The sequence below is a fragment of the Myotis lucifugus genome, unplaced genomic scaffold (genome assembly GCF_000147115.1).
Source record: "Myotis lucifugus unplaced genomic scaffold, Myoluc2.0 scaffold_7, whole genome shotgun sequence".
Lineage (NCBI taxonomy): Eukaryota > Metazoa > Chordata > Mammalia > Chiroptera > Vespertilionidae > Myotis > Myotis lucifugus.
The window spans coordinates 3,070,595-3,092,601 of NW_005871055.1; the positions used below are offsets into that span (position 1 = coordinate 3,070,595).

Below are 22,007 nucleotides of genomic sequence, written 5' to 3' on the forward strand. Positions count from 1 at the left end.
TACTCAGTGGTTAGAGCGTCGGCATCTTGGGTTTGATTCCCAGTCAAGGGCATATACCAGGATTGCGGGTTCCATCCTTACCCCGATCAGGGAGGATGTGTCTCTCTCACATCAATGTTTCTCTCTCGCTTTCCCCTTATTTCCACTCTCTCTAAAAATCAGTGGAAAAATTCTTGGGTGATCATTAACAACAACAACACCAAAAACAAGAAAAAAGCCATGAAATTATACCCTGTTGCCCTCTTTTACTTCCTTCTTTGCCTCTTAGAATACAGTTATTGACCATTAATGTCAAGTACTTGTACTTAAAGAGCAGCCTGGGATTATGCTACAGATAAAACTAAAACTAGGACCACATTTTTGAGGAACACCATAACAGATGAAAAGGCCTCGAGACACTAACTATAGTTTTAAAATAGTCACTTGTACTGGAGCAAAATGCTGAAATTGTTTTTCAAACTAAGCTTACTTTCTATAGTCTTTTTTACACTAATGTTTGTCAGCAACAAAATTCAATTGAATAATGGTTGTATTCTACATGAAGTCTGTGCCGTAGTCACAAAGTCATTTATCACAAAAACAGTATGATTTCCAGGGAAGAATTTGTCAGTGTACACCAAAGAGCGTGTACTAGTAAATGAACCGTGTCTAGTATCTGTAGACTAGGAAAAACCAGCTTAGTTTAAGTGACCATACATATTTTGGTTATTCATGATACCTGAAGTATTTGAACATTTGATTATATAAATCTTAGTTATTTTACCTGACCCTTTTGTTTTCATATTACACTAAGTTTGCTTTAAAAAATAATGTGGAACCCATCATTTCTTGTCTATGAATGGTTTACTGTTACATATTAAAAATCATGTGAAAAGGAGCCACCTTACATTTAGAATTTAGCAACAGTTGCCTTATATTTCCACCAAAGTGAGCTCTGCTTTTAAATATTTACCTGAAAACTCAGACTCGTATAACATCAGTATCCATTAACAATTGGATAGTTTGTGTCGCTTGAAGGGTAAGTTTAGTAGTAGTCAAGTTCTGATTTTCATAAGCAGGGTTAATTATTCAAATAATCTGTGGTTTACTTGTTTTTCATATTTATGTTGCTTCTTTCTGGTTGTTTCCTCTTATTTTTCTCTCTCTCTCTTTTTATTCAGTATTTGTATATATTGCGAAATGATTACCAGAATAAGTCTAGTTGCTATCACCAACATAGTAACATACTAGTAAATTGTTTTGCTTGTGATGAGGACTTTTAAGATTTATTCTCTTAGCAACTTTCAAATATACAGTACAGTATTATTAACTATAGTCACCATGCTGTGCATTATATCCCCAGGACTTATTTATTTTATAACTGGAAATTTGTACCTTTTGACCCCCTTCACCCATATTGGCCACCTCCCCATCCCTGACCTCTAGCAACCACCAGTCTGTTCTCTGTATCTCTGAGCTTCGTTGTTGTTTTTTGTATTGCACATATAAGTGAGATGCTATGGTATTTGTCTTTCTCTGACTTATTTCACTTAGCATATTGTCTCATATGGCAAAATTTCATTCTTTTTTATGACTGAATAACATATATATATTACATTTTTTTATCCGTTCGCCCATTGATGGACACTTAGGTTGTTTCCTATCTTGGCTATTGTAAATAATGCTGCAGAGAACATGGAAGTGCAGCCATCTTTTTGAGTTAGTGTTTTCATTTTCTTCAGATAAATGACAAGAAGTGGGATTGATGTATCATATGGTAGTTCTGTTTTTAAAAATTTGAGGAACCTCCATACTGCTTTTCTTAGTGGCTATACCAATTTGCATTCCTGCCAACAGTGCACAAGGGATCCCTTTCTTCACATCATTGCTAACACTTGTAATTTTTTTATCTCTTGCTAATAGCCATTCTAGCAGGTGTGAGGTGATATTTCATTGTAGTTTTTATTTTACATACTAGAGGCCTGGTGTATGAAAATTCATGCACTGGAGGGGGGGTCCCTTAGCCCAGCCTCCCCCTCTCACAGTCTGGGAGCCCTCGGGGGCGGGAGGCGACGCCCCATCACACCTCTGCTGTTGCCACTTCCAGCAGCGCAAGCCTCGGCCGGCCCTGGTTACCTGAGCCTCGGGCAGCCCTGGGTGGCTGGGCAGCCACCATCCGAGGCTTGCCTGCACCTCGGCTGAGGGGACTGGGCGCCGCCATCTTGTGGCTATGGGTGCTGCCATGTTTGTGACGGCGTGATGGTCAATTTGCGTATTCCCTCTTAATTAGATAGGATTCCTAATGATTAGTGCTGTTGAGAAATTCTTCATGTACCTTTGGCCATTTGTATGTCATACTTGGAAAGATGTCACTTGAGAGATCCTCTACTCGTTTTTAAAATCGGATTGGTTTTTTCGCTATTGTGTTATATGAGTTGTTAATATATTTGGGATATTAACCTTTTACCAGATATATTGCATTTACTGTCTCCCATTCACTAGATTGCCATTTTCATTTTGTTGCTGGCTTCCTTTTCTGTGCAGAAGCTTTATAGTTTGATGTAGTCTCTCTTGGAGCTTACAATCTATCCTTTCTTCTGGTAGTTTTATGGTTTCAGGTCTTACATTTAAGTCTAATCTAGTTTGAGATAATTTTTGTACATGATATAAATAGTGGTCCAGTTTTATTATTTTTTGCATGTGGCTGTTTAATTTTCCCAACACAATTTATCCAAGAGACTCTATTCTTGGCTCCTTTGTTGTAAATTAATTGATCACATAGGCATGGGTTTATTTCTGGGCTCTCTATTCTGTTCCATTGATCTATGTGTCTATTTTTACACCAATACAATACTGTTTTAATTACTTCAACTCTGTAATATATAAGGTGGGGCAAAAGTACTGCTACAGATGTGAGCACGTGAAGCACAGAGTTTATTCTTGTATTATTATTTATTAATTATTACATTATGTTCTAATCGAGCAACTGTAAACCTTTGCCTCACCTTGTAGTTTGAAATCAGGGAGCACAATGCCTCCAGCTTTCTTCTTTCTCAAGATTGCTTTGGCTATTTGGGGTCTTTGTGGTTCCATATAAATGTTAGAATTATTTGTTCTAGTTCTATGAAAAATGCCATTGGAATTTTGATGGGCATTGAATCTATAGATTGCTTTGGGTAATATGAACATTTTAACAATATTAATTCTCCCAGTCCATGAACACAGACTGTCTTTTAATTTATTTGTTTCTTTCATTGGTGTTGGATAGTATTCAGTGTCTCTTTGTTGTTGTTGTTTTATAGGCTCCTTTGTGGTAATTTGACTGGGAGGAATTAGTGATGCATGTAGTGGGAATATCACATCATCATTTCTTTCTCTACATGATAGTGTAGTCATTCCAACACAATACTTTCAAAGGACAGTGCCATCCTTGTGACCCCTATCAACCTGTTTCCCATGATGCCTAGATAGTTTCTTGACATACTTGCAATTTAAAACTCCTTTGAATTATCTTGTTCTTACCTCAATGGGATTTTCACACTTTTTATTTTAAGTATCAGAAGTGTTCAGCTCGTTCCGTTTCTCATGAACTGAACACATTTATGTAATTAGCCCTCAGAATAAGAAATAGGATGTTACTAGCACCCATGTAATTCTGAATTTGTTTCCTTTCTCCTCAAGAACTAATTATTTTGCATTTATTTCCTTTCTGTTTTTCTTCTATGATTAAATGGAATGTAAGTAGCAATTCATAGCTTGATCAGAGTGCTTCATACATACATAACCATATTTGCTTTATAAAGTACCATTGCTATTTGTTAAAAAGTAATTTAAACTTTTTAAAATATACTTTTCCTTCTATCCCCCACCCCTTTAAAATTTTATGCTGTGATTTTCTTTAATTGTTGGTCTAAAAGTACACACTCATTTGGAAATGGTTTCCTGTGTGTTTTTAGTGTGTAAATTCAAGGCCCACAAAAGGTGTGCAGTGAGGGCCACTAATAACTGTAAGTGGACGACTCTGGCCTCCATCGGGAAGGACATCATAGAGGACGAGGATGGGGTAAGGCCTCTTCTGTCTCTGACCCCTTCCCAGCACCTCTTCTCTTTTACTTTCTGTCCCTGGGAAAATACTGACAGAGCTAGGTGGGAAGGTTTACTATTACTCTTAAAAATGGAAGAACTTGGTTAATTATGAGTTTTTATTTTCAATTAGGTCCTTACCAGGTTCCTTCAGCTCTTAAATTTTAAGGGAAATGTGAATAGGACTTAAGAATGGTGCTGGGCTGGTGCTGTGGAGCCTTATCTGACAAACTAAGATATTTTTTAAGGCTTAGCTCAGCTGTTTACTCAGATCTTTACTCCTCAGACTTCGGGGCCTCCTCTCAACGGTGCCCCTCCCTCAAAATCTTGCCTCCATTGCACCTTGCATACAAATATCTGGTAGCACTTTGTGACCCCTGTGATAATGCCTTTTACATGCCTTTCTCCTCAACTAGACTACAAATCTTGAAGGCCAGGGATTTAGTCTTATTTATCCTTGTACCTCTAAAGTGCTTAGGACATAGTACATGCTCAATAAATCTGGGGTAAATGAACGTATGCTATGAGTGATACATATTATTGATTTCTTAGAGTAAGATTCAATTGTATATCTTCCTAGGGTAAGAATGGTGTCCTCCACAGTCTTTAATTTGACTGTGCTTTACTCCTGCTGCACAGGTGGCTATGCCTCACCAGTGGCTAGAGGGTAACTTGCCTGTGAGTGCCAAGTGTGTTGTCTGTGACAAAACGTGTGGCAGCGTTCTTCGTCTACAAGATTGGAAATGCCTTTGGTGTAAAATGATGGTGAGAGTCCTTTTTATTAGCTTCTTTTCATCACTTTTACGTGTATGTGATTTAGAGGCAAAGAATTTATGGCGTAGCAGAGCTGGATAGCACACATGCCCATTGTAATATTCATCTTTTTCAAAGTGTATTCCTTCCAGTCTGGTTACTTTTTTACATAACCTTTTAGTAATACTTATCATATGTTTCCTTTGTCTAAAGACGTCTTTACCACAGTTTTATTGTTTTTCATTATGCTTGAGTCACACTAGGTGGTTTGCTATTTTTCAGGCCTGACATCTACCTTATAAAATTCTTATACAATCTAATGAAAATAAGTAAAATCTGTCTTATGTCCACTTGTTTTGCAATGATCCTATAGCTTTGTATTCACACCTCTTTCATAACATTTTCATGTTCTTATAGTTACAAGTACATCCATGCCTAGTTTCTCTGGCCTTGCAAGGAAAAGGAAAAGAAAAAGGTCCTATTATTATACACTCATCTTGAAAAGTGATGTACATCAGAGGCGCGCAGTAAACGTAGACACAAAGTTTCAAGGTCACTCAGAATAACTGTTGAGAACAAAAAACACAGGGCTAACATACTTATTAAGCAGGACCCAGGCAACTTAGGATACTTTATGAACTCACCTCGAGAGCCTTTAAATCAGTGATTCCCAAAGTGGGCGCTACTGCCCCCCCGGTGGGCGCTGCAGCAATCCAGGGGGGCGGTGATGGCCACAGGTGCATTTGGGGGCGATGAGTAACTGCTATTAAAATTTTAAAAAAATTAATTTCCAGGGGCTGAGTAATATTTTTTCTGGAAAGGGGGCAGTAGGCCAAATAAGTTTGGGAACCACTGCTTTAAATGTTCTAACCAGCCTGGCCAGAGTCGCTCAGTTGATTGAGCGTCGTCCTGTCCACCAAAATGTTGCTGGTTCAATTCCCGGTCAGGGCACATGCCTGGGTGTGGATTTGATCCCCAGTCGGGAGTGTACTGAAGGCAACTGATCGATGTTTCTCTCTCTCCCTCTCTCTAAACATGTCTTCAGGTGAGGATTGAAAAAAAAAAAGTTCTAACCATAAAAGCAGAAATTTCATGAAGCACTTACTTAATATGTTGTTATTTCATTAGTCCTTTTAGAAAACTGGTATATTAATTTAACATGTATTTATAAACTTTTGGGAAAATAACTGAAATTTAATTTTTGTTCTGGTGATGACCTAATTTTGGACAGTTTTCTAATATGATTTATAATAATTAATCCAAATCAATTTTAGAAAAACAAGCATGCACAGATAGTTTTTAAAAGGAATAAAAAATATGCAAAAATAGGGCAAAACTGAAAAATATAACAATGTTAAATGAGAAGAGTAGAAGATAAAAATTTCAACTTCACTATTTTTACAGAATATGTAAAATCGTGTCCAGAAACTGGACAACAGGTGGAAAATTAGGAGTTGACTCATTAGGGTTGTAGAACTATGGTTTGGTTTTTAACTAGATGACTAATATTTTGCTGTTAAAAATCATATTTTAAAGGCAAAATAATATATTAACAGAAAAATGAGAGTCTATAGGAAGTATAGACTAAGTCAGGTGTAACAAAGGCGACAGTAGTCCAGCAACCAGCACATCTAACTGACAGAGTGGGGAGGAATGATTTCACAATAAGGTGGCATTTATGTTTGTCAGGGAAAAAAGAGGGAAAAGACATTTAAGAATGCCCTCTTCTGTAAAAGACATTAAAGGTGGGGGCGAGTAGAATGAGCAAATAAAAAACCTAATTTACTCCTACCTAAAGTTTAAAAACTACTGACTAAATACAAGTAGAAACCTGTATATTGCAGGTAAAAACAATTTATATAATACTTTTAGAAAGTAACTTCATCATATGTGATCTTTCTTTTTAAAAAGTTAGAAAGAAAATAGCTGAAGTTCTTGAAGTAGAGAATTAGACTTTAGTAAATGTGGAGTAATAAAAATAGCAGTAGGTACATATGTCACTGGTTGTTCCCCCAAAAAGACATCTTAGGTGGAATGAAAATTTAAACTCTTGGTTAGGGAGCACTCCTTTAAAATAAGGAATGGCAAAAGAGGGTTTTAGGGGTGGGGTTGCACTAAGCCTCCAAGGAGATCTAGTTTATATTAAATAGTCTATATTATATTAAATGGGATAAGAGAAATAAAAAGTAATGCCTATGGCTGACAAAAGAGGCAACTGAGCCCCAGCTGGTGGTTTAGTTGGTTGGAGTATCATCCCATACACCAAAAGGTTGCGGGTTCTATTCCCGTTTAGGACACATGCAGGAGGCAACTGATCAATGTTTCTCTCTCATATCAATGTCCCTCGTTCCCCCCCAAGTCCCCCCCTCTTTCTCCTCCTCTCTCTAAAATCAACAAACATATCCTTGGGTGAGAAAAAAAAAAAAAAGGCAACTGATGAAGAATAACAAAAGCAGGAGGACAAAGAGAATCATGTTCAAATTAAAAATGATAAGGAGTCCTGGCTGGCGTTTCCCAGTGGTTAGGGCCTGCATATCCGAGGTTCTTGGGTTCGATTCCAGGTCAAGGGCATGTACCAGGGTTGCAGGTCCCATCCCTGTGACCAGGGCTGTTGGGAGGCAACCAGTCGATGTGTCTCTGTCACATCCACATCGATGTTTCTCTCTCCTCTCCTCTCTCTCTCTCTCTCTCCCACCCCCTTCTCCTTCCTTTTACTCTCTAAAATCAATGGAAAAAATATCCTCACTCAGGTGAATAAAAGGCTAATATGCAAATTGACCAAATGGCAGAACAACCAGTCATTATGACACACACTGGCCACCAGGGGGCAGACACTCAATGCAGGAGCTGCCTCCTGGTGGTCAGTGCACTCCCACGGAGGGAGCAAAGCTCAGCCAGAAGCCAGGCTCATGGCTGGCGAGTGCAGCTGCAGTTATGGCAGCCTCTCCTGCCTCCGGGGCAATGCTAACACTTGGAGTGCGGGAAACAAGTTAAGTCGGCTCGCGTGAATTGCGCGTACTCCGCGGGAGCCGTCTTTAACTCGGTTCATATAGATTTGCGGTGGAGTGCGGGAAACGTGTAAACTCGGGCCGATTGTAACTGCGTATTACCAAATATTTGTTTGTAATCCACCCTTTTGGTGGATGGAACAAAACCAAAAGACAGAGCCATCTTATATTTTGGCGGGAAATTCACCCGCACTCCAAGTGCTAAGGACCCCTCGGGGATGTCTGTCTGCCGGCTTAGGCCCCTGGGGAGCGGACATCCCCCAGGGGTCCCGGACTGCAAGAGGGTGCAGGCCGGATTGAGGGACACGCCCTTCCCTCCCCTTCCCTCCCCACCCCGCAAAGCACGAATGTCATACACGGGGCTTCTAGTAAATAAATGAAAAGAAAGGAAAAGGAACACAGATTACCTATTAGGCCTGACTAAAATATTATAGGACTTATTTTCCTCTGTGGCCTATGGAATCAATCTCATTATGAAATCAACATGTCACGCTCACTTCTCTTACATTTGCTGATCTACACCATACTTACGAAAAGCAATGTTTTTTCCCACCCTCTTGGGGGTGTCGGGAGAGCTGACTTCCAAGACTCAAAACAAACAAAGCAGCCTGAAGGCCAGGCAATCACTGTCATAGTTGGACAGCGCCACCCAGTGCTAAGATCAGCACTCACAGCTATTACTACCTCTGAGCCCTGTTACCTTTAGCCCCCTCGCCACCCGCTGAGTTCCTGCCTGACTGCAGTGCAGAGGCCCAGTCCTCACGCAGTCCAGCACAGATGCACTTCCCACTGATTCCACGTTATGTTGGGCATTTCTTTCCTCTTTCTTGACATGGAATAAAGTTTTAAAATATTTAATTAAATGCTGAGTTCAACACATGGCCTACTGAACTCAGCATTCTGTCAGAGAACATACATAGGATTGTAGCAAAATTATGTTTGTTTCATAAATATATTTTTATTCATTTCAGAGAGGAAGGGAGAGGGAAAGAGAAACATCAATGATGAGAGAGAATCATCATTGCACGTCCCCTACTGGGGATTGAGCCCACAAACCGGGTATGTGCCCTTGACCAGAATTGAACCTAGGACCCTTGCAGGTCAATGCTCTATCCACTGTGCCAAACCAGCTAGAGCGCACAATTACGTTTTGTATGTCAATCAAAATGTGGTGGCTTTCTGTAAGAATTTTATAAGGTAGATGTCATCAGTTTTTTAATGGACAATGATATTGATGTTACTGGTCACTTCTCTCCTTCCTCTCTCTTGCCTTCCTTCCTCTGCATTGCTTTCCTCCTCTGGCCCTCTCCTTGCCTTCACAAGCATTCATTGACTATATACTACTTGCCTGAGACAATCTTGAAAATATACTTCACAGACAAAATCAAATTCCCATCTCTAAAAAGATTAGCCCATTCCTTAGAAGCATAAATATTGTGCCACTAAATTTATGAATTACTGAACATTTTGTGATGTAGTTGATCCTCAAAGTATCAGTTTCTTAGCTATAACTTATAACTAAATATTGATTTGTTTTTATGATTCTTAAAAATGTATTTGTTTGTTATTAGGTACACACTGCCTGCAAAGACTTATACCATCCTGTATGTCCACTTGGCCAATGTAAAGTGTCTATCATTCCTCCAATTGCACTAAACAGCACTGATTCTGATGGTATGTAGCAGTGGTGTGAGTATGTATATTTCCGATATATTGAAAGTTGATATGTACATTTATTTTCCTAGAAAAAATAGAATTAAAACTGGTATCCTTATCAGTTTTTATATACTAATTCTATTTAAATTGCTGAACAGTACATTTAATTTTTAAAAGAACATTTTAAAATTAAAATTTTACATAGCTATTAACACATTGGTGAACTTTCTGTGTATAAGACTTTTAGATTTTACATTTCAGCAAATAAGATCATTATTCTGTTCTGAAATGTAATCCAAAAATTTTAATTTTTTATGTGTTTTTTTTTCCCTCTATATTGAAACTGCCCATTAGCATATCTCTTATTTAGAAATCTGTTTTCTTATCATTTCAATACAGGAATTTATATTACTATAAATTTATTCACTTTTTCCAAAATCTTACAACTTAGTTATAAGTGCTGAGGAATGTGTTTACAACATTGGTTTTGGAATAACAAATTAATAACTTTCCAAGCAAACCATATTATAAAAGGCTTTTATCATATACTAGAGGCCTGGTGCACAAAAATTTGTGCACTCGGAGGGGAGGGGGGTCCCTCAGCCCGGCCTATGCCCTCTTGCAGTCTAGGACCCCTCAGGGGATGACCACCTGCTGGCTTAGGCCCGCTCCCCGGGGGATTGGGCCTAAGATGGCAATCAGACATCCTTCTGGCAGCCCGGCAGCCCTCGGGGGATGTCCACTTGCCAGCGGGGAGCAGGCCTAAACTGCAGTCGGACATCCTTAGCGCTGCTGAGGAGGCAGGAGAGGCTCCCACCACCACCACTGTACTGGCAGCCATCAGCCTGGCTTGTGGCTGAGCAGAGCTCTTCCCATGTGAGAGCGCCCTGACCACCAGAGGGCAGCTCCTGCATTGAATGTCGCCCCCTGGTGGTCAGTGTGTGTCATAGTGACCAGTCATTCCCAGTCCTTCTGCTGTTAGGGTCAGTTTGCATATTATCCTTTTACTATATAGCAGGGGTCCTCAAACTTTTTAAACAGGGGGCCAGTTCACTGTCCCTCAGACCGTTGGAGGGCCGGACTATAGTTTAAAAAAAAACTATGAACAAATTCCTATGCACACTGCACATATCTTATTTTGAAGTAAAAAAACAAAACGGGAACAAATACAATATTTGTATTTGCATGTGGCCCCCGGGCTGTAGTTTGAGGACCCCTGCTATATAGGATAGAGGCCTGGTGCACGGGTGGGGGCCAGCTGGTTTGCCCTGAAGGGTGTCCCAGATTAGGGTGGGGGTCCCACTTGGGTGCCTGGCCAGCCTGAATAAGGGATTGATGGCTGTTTCCAACTAGTCACACCCCCTTAAGGGTGGGGGTCCCCACTGGGGTGCCTGACCAGCCTGGATGATGGGATGATGGCTGTTTGCAGCTGGTCACACCCCCTTCAGGGTGAGGGTCCCCACTGGGGTGCCTGGCCAGTCTGGGTGAGGGGCTGAGGGCCGTTTTCAGGCTGGCGGGTGACTGAAGCTCCCAGCCTCTCCTTTTTTCCTTTTTTTTATTTATTCTGGGATTTATTTACCTTCTATGGCTGTCACTGGAGCTGAGAGCCGGCTTTAGCTCTGAGGCTTGGCTCCAGCTCTGAGCCCGCTGGCGGCTGAAAGCAGGTTTCTGGGTTTGTTTAGCTTCTATAATTGCAACATTGTTGCATCTGGAGCTCAGAGCTGGGCTGCGGCAGGCGGGGAACCTTGGCTTCCTCCGTCACTGGAGCAAGCAAGCCTCATGTTCGCTTCAGCTGTGTGGCTGCCGGCCGCCATCTTGGTTGGCAGTTAATTTGCATATCTCGCTGATTAGCCAATGGGAAGGGTAGCGAAGTTATGGTTAATTACCATGTTTCTCTATTATTAGATAGGATGATTAATGTTTTGCATTGATAAAGTGCATTATGATTTTTCAAACTTTTTATATAAATTATGCCAATAGGTCTTATAGATACACGGATACAAACCTCAAAAGATATGACTTTTTTAAAACCTATGGTATTAAAGCCCTCCCTCTATAAGCCCTGATATATCAATGTTTTGTTGTTTATTATAAACTTTAAAGTATTTGTTCAGGCTTCATCAATGAGCAGTTAAAATCCTATATAATAAAGATGTAATATGCAAATGGTCGTTACATAGCGACCAACCACGTAACGACTGGATCACGGATCAGCAGGAAGGAGGGGCAGTGAGCTACAAGTGGACGGTGGAGAGCTACAGGAGGGGGCAGGGCAGCAAGCTATGAGGGGGGTGGAGGGAGTAACAGGAGGACGGGGCAGCGGGCAGAGAGCTACAGAAGAGCGGCAGCCAGCTACTGGCACACGGATTTGTGCGCAGGGCTACTAGTCCTATATATTAAAAGCCTAATATGCTAAGTGTCTGGTCTTCTGGTTGTTCAACCAATCAGAGCGTAATATGCTAATGATATTCTAAGGCCACTCAACTGTTCGCTATGATGAGCACTGACCACCAGGAGGCAGACAGTTGACCGGTCGACCAGTTGCTATGACGTGCACTGACCACCAGGGGGAAGATGCTCAGTGCAGGAGCTGCCCCCTGGTGGTCAGTGCGCTTCCATAGGGGGAGCACCGCTCAGCCAGAAGCCAAGCTCACGACTGGTGAGTACAGCGGTGGTGGCAGGAGCCTCTCCTGCCTCCCCGCAGTTGGACATCTCCTGAGGGCTCCGGACTGCAAGAGGGTGCAGGCTAGGCTGAGGGACCCCCACCCCCCGAGTGCATGAATTTCATGCACTGGGCCTCTAGTACATTATAATACTAAATACAAGTACATAGACTGATTGGTTTTCCTTATAATTGTTGTTAAAGCAGGTCCTATATCTCAAATTATCTCTGATTAATACTTTTACCATTTGTTATGATTTTTCATTATAGAGCATATTTTAAAAGATAACTCCTCTCTATATATTTTTAATATGTAAATAATAAACCAATCTCCATTCGGGGGGCTAATTTATAACTTATTGTTAAAGTAATGAACCTGGTTCTTTATTTTTATGACTTTCTCTTCTTTTCTCTGGATTTTTGTTAGTTTAAGAGAGGAAGCTATGCATGTTGATCTTGTCCTGTGTTTTTTTACAGGTTTCTGTAGAGCAACGTTTTCATTCTGTGTTAGTCCTTTACTGGTTTTCGTCAACTCCAAGAGTGGAGATAATCAGGGAGTCAAGTTCCTTCGACGGTTTAAACAGTTACTAAATCCAGCTCAGGTGTTTGATTTAATGAATGGAGGTCCTTATTTGGGGTAATTGATTATTGATAAGTCTCTTTTAAATGAAACCTAGCACTAAGCATGAAATGTGTCTGGCTTTTCAGTTCATGAAAATTGTAGACTCATCTAGACATCTCTGTGTTGATCTTCTCACTCCTCCCTTTTTAAAAATTCTAATTATAAATTTAACACAACCTCTTTGATATTGATATAACTTCCTTGTGTGATACAAATTCCAAAATGTGTTTAGAAAGTGTTTTAGATCATATCTTACATCAATCAAACACTCAGAGTGTGCTGAGCTCTAAGAAAGATAAATGTGAAAATATAGAAATACAAACTAACTTTAGAAAATGATTTGCATGGAAGACTTGTATTGATTTGTATGTATTACAATCAGATTTGTATGCATTACAATCAATTGTTTAACTAAAGCATGGTTACTATCATGGGTCTCTAGGTAGTTCCTCCAGGATTTCAGACTCACTCCATACAAATGGCAAAGAAATGCTTTTCTTCATTGTTTCTGCTATCTGGAATGTCATTTAACATAAAATCTGAAAAAATATTAAATATTTTCAGTGAAGCAAAATGTGCCTTGAGGCACTGTCAGTACATTTTTAGTATATGTATGATTTTTGTTGGAGAGCTGATATTGTGTCATTTGAACCAGAGCCCAGCATTCTCTATGATTTATTTATGCCAACTCTGCTTTTCTCTAGGGTTCCACCGTCACCTTGACGCATGAACATAAAAGTAGAAATGGGGATTTTCAGATTTTTCTGTCTTCCATATTTCTCTCCTTACTCTTTTCTTGTCCCTCTTTTCACTTTTGTTCCTTTTTATTTCCATTGCTTTTCTCTTGCAAAGTTCAGGCCCTCTGGTCACTGGTGTTGGTCTTTCTCATGTGTACCCAACTCCTTCTTTATCTACGTGGACATCCCTCACTTCCCTTTGTTTGGGTCCTGGCATTTCCTCATCTGGCCTCTCTTCTCACCTTTGTCTCTCCCATTGCTGGTTAGCTCTGTCTCCTTTCTAGCACTTGGAGTGCGGGTGAATTTCCCGCCAAAATATAAGATGGCTCTGTCTTTTGGTTTTGTTCCATCCACCAAAAGGGTGGATTACAAACAAATATTTGGTAATACGCAGTTACAATCGGCCCAAGTTTACACGTTTCCCGCACTCCACCGCAAATCTATATGAACCGAGTTAAAGACGGCTCCCGCGGAGTACGCGCAATTCACGCGAGCCGACTTAACTCGTTTCCCCCACTCCAAGTGCTAGTACATTTGTTTTATAATCCTTTATAGTTCTTACATCTTATATTCTTGACATTCGTTATTCCCACCCAAGGAACTTTCTTTGTTAAACTTCTTGAGGTTATCTCTGTAACATATTTTTTAGATTTCCCACCATACTTGAGGTATGCAAAGGTACACTCAGGAGGTGGGGCATGTCAAAAGTCGAGAGGCAGGGAGATAGGAGTAAAAAGATTGACCTGAGACTAGGAGAAGAGGAGGAGAACAACTGACAGGACTACAAAAACTGACACATTGTCAAGGTTTGGGATTTCTTTAGGAACTGCCACTCAATAGCAACAGTGCCCTAGATGCCCACCCCTGGTTTGGAACCTGCTATGCGTCAGGAAGTAACTTAGCCTTGTCATGGGAAGAAAAAATCACTACTTTTACCATCTTGTATCACTTATCTTTCATTCTCTTTCCTGGGTTCTGCTTCTTTTTTGTTTTCTTATTTCTTCTTTCCCTTTCCTTCTAATTTTACTTCCATTTCTACTTATAATCCTCTTTCCTCTTTATGATTAAGAGGTTTTATTGAGTTAAAATTGTACTTAAATTAACTCTATAGTGTAATTATTATATAAGAGTTCTTATATTTAATCTGAACATGAACACCAATAAATATAGAATAACACAGAATTAGGGAAAGTGAATTTTTTTTATTTATATTAAAATAAAACACTTTTTACTTTCAGTTTAAGATTATTCCAGAAGTTTGACAATTTCCGGATTCTTGTTTGTGGAGGAGATGGAAGTGTAGGTTGGGTTTTGTCAGAAATTGATAAGCTCAACTTGAATAAACAGGCAAGTACTAATTCTTTTCATTGCTAGCTAACATGAATGTGTACTAACCGGCTGACAGAAGTGTAGAACTGTCATAGACCCTATCTTTCCCCTTGTCTGAGGTCTCCCTGTTGTGCTCTCTTCTAGTGTCAGCTTGGAGTGCTGCCTTTGGGTACCGGAAATGACCTGGCCCGGGTTCTCGGCTGGGGTGGCTCATACGATGATGATACTCAACTTCCCCAGATACTAGAGAAGCTGGAACGAGCCAGTACCAAAATGCTGGACAGGTAAAAGTGAATTATCTCCATACTGCAATCATTTTTTTTTTTGGAGAACTTAAATTTTGCTGACTGTAGGCCCCTTGAGGGCAGAGACTTCCTGGTGCAGAGACTTCCTGGTCCTGTCCACGCTCTCACCCCTGAGGTCTAGAACAGAGCCCAGCAGAGAGTAGACATTCAATCAATATATTTTTTGAGTGAGTGAATTGTAGCAAAAACTGAGAAAACTAGTCTAATGAACCTGTTATTTTAGAGATAGAAGGCTCTGTTGATACTAACTACTTTTAATTGCTGTTCAGGTCAGAAGAAAGCTTTAAATGGTTAATTTGGGGAGGGGGTCTTTCGATGATTATCATCTTGTGGTTTCATTAAAGCTGAAAAAGATCTATAAAGTTTGGATTTGTTAAAATATCTTTTCTTAATGATGCTTATGAAGAATGAATTAAACCAACAAAGAACTAAATACTAAAAGAAGAGAGATGCATCTGGAAGAACTATCACCCTTTATGATCCCCTTGGTCACATCTCCTCACTGCTTTCTCTCTAAATGCTCCACATGTGAAGAAGAAATCACAGTGCATGTACCCTGAGCCTTATGGAGAAGGTTTTAGAATTTAGGTGTAGGGGACAACAGGACTCGGTGAGCAATAACCTCTCCACCCCCATAAGAAGACAATTGTCAAAATATGAAGGCGGGGGTGGGGGTGGGGTAAGAGATCAACCAAAGGACTTGTATGCATGCATATAAGCATAACCCATGGACATGCTTATAGGTTCCCTACTATAGCTAGTAGGGAAGTGAGGGCATGTGCTGGGGGGTGGGAATGGCCGGGGAGAGGCCAATGGGGGGAAAAGGAGACATATGTAGTACTTTAAACAATAAAGAATTTAAATTTTAAAAAAATAAGATAAAAGTCAAAATATCGTTATAAACTTGAGTTTATAATGAATCAAAACAGCTTTGATAGGATTAGCCATCTGTGGAACTCTTCTGGAAAGTAACAAAATCATCAGGGTGCCACCCATCTAAAATGTAATTGCTCTCAAATGCGCTATAACCTAATTAATTGTAATCTTGCCTGTCATAAGGTAATATTGAAATGGTTAATTCTCTTGCTGACAGAATATTGAAAAAGAGAGTTGGGCCGTAGAGCATTTATTTCTATTTATCCCAAACACTCCTTTTAGAAAAATTTTTTCATTAAATTTACAGTTGACATTCAATCTTATATTAGTTAAAGTGTGCAACATAGTGGCTAGACATTTATATAACATACAAGGTGAGAGGGATACCCCCAGCAGTGTGGGTGCAGAAAGTGTATTTAACCTCCAGTCTTTAAAGGAGCCTGGAGGTGATTTCTCAGACAGCTACGCAATTCTATGCTCACCAAACCACACAGGGTATTTTAAAGGGCTTCTTGTTGCAAATTTAAATACCACACTCTCGTTTCATCCTACTCTGTGTGCTTTCCCTCGTTATAAAAATTAACTTCTCCATGTGGTCAGCAGAGAAATAGTGCCCCCAAGGTGAAATTTCTTGATACTCCTGCAAAAACATAGGAAGAAATAAATAAAAATAAAAAGGGATTTAAAAACCTTTTAGATTTTTGTTGTTGTTGTTAATCCCCACCTGAGGATATTTTTCTATTGATTTTTTTAATTGTTTTTTTAAAGAGTGGAAGGGAAGGAGGGGGTCAGAGAGAAAGAGACAGAGGCATGGATATGAGAGAGACACATCAATTGGTTGCCTCACACACACACCCTGACCAGCACAAACCTGCAACCCAGGTATGTGCCCTTGACTGGGAATCAAACCCATGACCCTTCAATGCTCAGGCTGACACACTAACCACTGAGACACTGGCCGGGGCTATATTAGATTTTTGAACCTAAAAAAAGACTATTGGAAACATAAGAACATTTTGTTCCTGGCTTTATTAAAAAATATTTTCTTATTGATTTAATTTTTTAAAGTTTATTGGGATGACATCTATATATATAAAAGCCTAAGTGACCAAACAACCGAACAGCTGGTCACTATGATGCACACTGACCACCAGGGGGCAGACGCTCAACGCAGCTGCAGCTTGGAGATTGCAGCGGAGCGGCAGCGAGCCTACCAAGCGGTGGCGGCGGCAGGTGCAGCGGGGCCTGGATGAGCGGGAACAGCGCAGCACCTGGCCGGGGCTCGGGCTCCCTGCCTACCCCTGGCTGCCTGCTGCTCAGATGTCAGACTGCTGGTTTTTGCCCAATCCCTGCAGGTGGCCTGCGGGAATCTGGCCGAAACCAGCAGTTCGACATCCCCCGAGGGGTCCCGTATTGCGAGAGAGTGCAGGCCAGGCTGAGGGACCCCACCAGTGCACGAATCCGTGCACGGGCCACTAGTTAGTTGATAAGATCGTATAGGTTTCAAGTGTACATTTCTGTGATACATAATCTGTATATTGTATTGTGAGCCTACCACCCAAAGTCAAATCATCTTCTGTCACCATATGGGCAAAGGGGCCAAGTATATGGTGACAGAAGATGTTCCTGACTTTTCATTACTACCTTAAGAATACTGTTTATAGGGACCAGGTGAAAATATTGCTGTTTCATAATATTCCAAATTATCAAAACTTTTTCATTTATTATCAATTGATTTAATCCTCAAAACAACATGTGGGATAGCTAATAAGCATTCTTGTGACTTTCTTACAAAGATGAAAACAGGTTTGTGGAGACACTTAGAGTAAGAATGACATATTTTTGTCTGCCTGGTACTTCTTTTTAAAAATATATATTTTTTATTGATTTTTTTAGAGAGAGGGGAAGCGAGAGGGATAGAGAAACATCGATGAGAGGGAAACATCTTCAATAAACTGCCTCCTGAACACTCTCCACAGGGGATCAAGCCCGAAACCAGGGCATGTGTCCTGACTGGGAATAGAACCCGTGGCATGACTGGTTGTGACATGGAGAATGATTTTTTTTATAGGTAGTGTGCATTTATTTAATCTAGGATGGTGTTTTGGAACTTTGGGTTGTGATCCATTAGTAAGTTGTATAATCTAGTTATTAAATTACAGTGAGCATTATTTTAAAAGTGAAACAGACAAGAATAGAAAAGTTAGAATGCATTGCATCTGGTGAAGAAGTGGAATTATTAGACATGCGAATTTCTTACTTTGGGTCATGGCCTTAAAATGTTTGGAAGTCATGAATACACAGAGAATTGATAGGATATGGAAATCATAACTTATGAATTCAGCATATGGTGAAATTACCAAAATTTCATCTCTTTTCCCATATTTGGTTGTTTTATTTTTCAAGTGCAGTTTATCTTCAATCACATTTGTTTGTTTTAAAATACAATAAACCATAGTTCATATATGTGCATGTTTTTGTATATGAAGTTAGACATAGCCAGTTTATTAAATTTTAAGGGAATTTTAGACCAAAGATTTTTCTCCCTTCAGGTGGAGTATAATGACCTATGAACTCAAATTGCCACCAAAGGCTTCTCTACTTCCAGGACCTCCAGAAGCACCTGAAGAATTTTATGTAAGACTTTAACCCTTTACCTATTTATTATATGAAAATGGGGGTAAATATCTTGAACAAATAAGAAAGCTGATAAGATATGGTAGCATGTTTAGTTAATTTTATGTTTTATTGTTTGGTGTCTGGTCTCATTGTCTTCTTACAGTCCTCTCCCAAGAGGATGGATCCTTATGATCTAGGTTAGAGACCTTGCATGAACACCCACTCCGGGAGTGTGAATTTAGCCATATCACTCACCTTCAAGGGCCTCTGTGACTTCCTCTGTAGAGTGAGACTACCATGTTGTGAAGATTAAATGAGATAATGAGTGTGTGAAAACACCCCTCATAGTTCTCCCCGAACATTCCACCTGCCTCCTTCCTCTGACCAACAGGGTTCCAGGGAAGGCCAGATGATGACAGGTTCTTACTGGCTTTTACTCATCTTCTGCTTCAGCCATGAACACCTGTGTGATCAATAGGGTTAGCCCAGCTCTCCTAAACAATCTCCAAACATACCAATACTCGTGGCTACAATACTATATACCTTTGTTGAGGGTGCATCAGAACAAGTCTATAGGTTAAGCCTGTTGATCAAGATAAAACAAAGGAAGAAAAATAGTGCCCTTTATTCCATCCCTGCTATGGACCATTAATAATACAGTTTTTAGAAGTTCTTAAAGATTCAGCATTTTGATTAAACCTCAAAGCCCTGGAGACTTACAACAAAACCAGATTTTTAAAGGATTATTCTCTGACTCACTAAGACCATTTGATCTATGATAGCTTATTTTCCCCTCGAGGAAAATTCATCTGTTTATTTTACAGTTGAAATCTTTGTTTTGTCATTAAGAAAATTATGATCTTGTCAAAACTAAGGAAAGGAATGGAAACTAGAAACATGGAGCTCTTCCTTAAGGAAACTAATTGAATTTTGAAAAACTTTTTCTGATATAAGGTAGCAAAAACTGCTTATAAAAATTTTGAAAATTTAGAGAGAGGAACCAAGACGGCAGTATAGGTAAATGCTGGTACTTGCATCTTCCCACAACCACATCAGAATTACAACTAAAATATAGAACCACCTGAAATCTTGCTGAATGGAAGTCCTACAACTAGAGATTCAAAAAGAAGCCACATTGAAACTGGTAGGAGGTACAGGAGAGGCACGGAATGGGCTAGTCTGACATCCATGTGTGGCATGTTTTTAATTGTGAGGGATATCCCATGCGGAGCAAGGAGTACCAGCCCCACACCAGGACCCTTAGCCTAGGGTTCCAGTGCCTGGAAGGCTTCTAGAGTCCCAGGCAGTTCCTCTTAAAAGGCCTGTCCATGGACTTACCCTGACTCACTCCCTCTGAGCTATAGCACTGGGGCAGCAGGTTTACAGGATCCAGGGACATATGGAGAGGAACTAAATTGTCTGGCATCAGTGCAAGAACTCAGGAGCAGCTTTCTCCCAGACAAAAGAGCTGGGACCGCCCCCCTCTCCCCCCCCCACACACACAGCTGACTGGCAGGAACCATATCTGAGTCACCATCAACCTGGGCCACACTGTCTGCCTCACCCTGAAGATTCCCTGAGACCATGCTCCACCCAATTTGCAGCCTCATCCAAACTCTTTGCAATTTATTTTTTATATGAATGGTCTGTCCTGACTCAGGCTTCAGACTTTACTAAAATCTCTCAAACAAACTGCAGCTGGACTCAGTGTTCCCATACTTCGGTAAGTGGCCTCAGGCCTGACACTAGCAGCAACTTGCCAAGATTAACAGCTTGGCCTCTCCTGGGCACTTTCTAAGCCCAACAGAAATAGCAGCCATCTTCAGATTGCTCTGTAGCTCATGCTGGGTGGCCCCAGCCAGGGCATAGGCAGTGGCTGACTTTGCACCTCCTGGGAGACCCCAGAACCAATGCAACTGGCATACAGCTTCAGACCACACCAGATTACAACTCTACCACATCCATGAGTGATACACTTAAGGGGCGGACTCAGTGAGCACCAAAGTCCCACTGAAGCAAGTCCAGCTCCATGGGGGTTATCCCCTGCATAGCAGCTCTTCCACTGTAGTTGCAGCTGGTCCTCACAGCCACTTGGCCTGGGGGTCAATTCCTCCAGTGACACCAACAGCAGCCAAGGCTCAACTATAACAGGGACAGTACACATAGCCCACACAGGGGTGCACCTAAAGAGGTGTAACTATAACACAGAGGTGGGCAACCTATTTGTGAGTGCGTGCCAAAACCAGCAAAATCTCTGACTCAAAATTCTTCTGCGTGCCAACCCTAATTTTTTGAGAACATGTTACGCCTACTTGATATCTCTTAAGGTGTATGTATGTGAAGAACCTTGAAGAAATAATAAAATTCATTCGAGCGACAAAAACACAGTATATGATGATGAAAAATACATTTATTTTTTAATGTTTACATGTTATGTAAAATTATTTATTTATCTAAGATGCACCTACACTGAATTTATTTGAAAAATAAAAAAGTCGATATTAAGAAAAAAAATTGTAAATGGAAGATTATAAGAGAGGGTTTTGCATGCCAGCAAAAGTTACTGGCGTGCCATGTTTGGCACGCGTGCCAGGGGTTGCCCACCCCTGCTATAACAGGACAGTGCACACAGCCCAGCTCAGATTCCTGAGGAGGCTGAGCCATGGGCCCTACAGGACACCTACTACACACTACACCAGGCCATTCTACCAATTCCAGGAGACATAGTAGCTCTACCTAATAATAGAAACAAACACAGGGAAGCAGCCAAAATGAGGAGACAAAGAAACATGTGATAAATGAAAGAACAGAAGAAATCTGCAGATAAAGAGCTAAATGAAATGGAAGCAAGCAAACTACTAGATAGAGTTCAAAACAATGGTTATAAGGATGCTCAAGGAACTCAATGAGAGCTTCAAGAAACTTATTGAAAATATCAAAGACATGAAAAAGGACCAGTCAGAAATGAAGGATACACTAACTGAAATGAAGAATAATTTACAGGGAATCAGTAGTAGAGTAGAGGATGTCAAGAATCTAATTAGCTATTTGAAATATGAAGAAGCAAAAAACATCCAATCAGAAGAGTGAGAAGAAAAGAAAATCCAAAAATATAAAGAGAGTATAAGGAGCCTCTGGTACAACTTTAATTGTACCAACATTCACATCATGGGGGTGCAGGAAGGAGAAGAGAGGGAGCAAGAAATTGAAAATGTATTTGAAGAAATAATGATAGTAAACACCCCTTATCTAGTGAAAGAAATAGACTTACAAGTCCAGGAAGGGCAGAGTCCCAAATAAGAGACCCACACCAAGACACATCATAATTAATATGCCAGATGGGTAAAGCCTCCTTTCTACCTGCCTCTGGGAGAGAGC

The 22,007-nt window shown here is 40.4% G+C and overlaps 1 protein-coding gene across 11 annotated transcripts in view; it reads left to right on the forward strand.

Annotated features, from left to right (window-relative positions):
- Nucleotides 1-22,007, forward strand: part of DGKH (diacylglycerol kinase eta) — a 144,359-nt gene that overhangs the window by 68,533 nt on the left and 53,819 nt on the right. For 10 of the 11 annotated variants that reach the window (XM_023748243.1, XM_023748246.1, XM_023748256.1 and 7 more), the window contains 7 exons: nt 3,936-4,042; nt 4,702-4,827; nt 9,395-9,497; nt 12,619-12,778; nt 14,739-14,847; nt 14,974-15,113; nt 18,563-18,647. In XM_023748243.1, coding sequence (XP_023604011.1) covers nt 3,936-4,042; nt 4,702-4,827; nt 9,395-9,497; nt 12,619-12,778; nt 14,739-14,847; nt 14,974-15,113; nt 18,563-18,647 — 830 coding nt within the window. The remainder of the gene's footprint in view (nt 1-3,935; nt 4,043-4,701; nt 4,828-9,394; nt 9,498-12,618; nt 12,779-14,738; nt 14,848-14,973; nt 15,114-18,562; nt 18,648-22,007) is intronic. The other variant, XM_014448751.2, reaches the window with a different exon arrangement.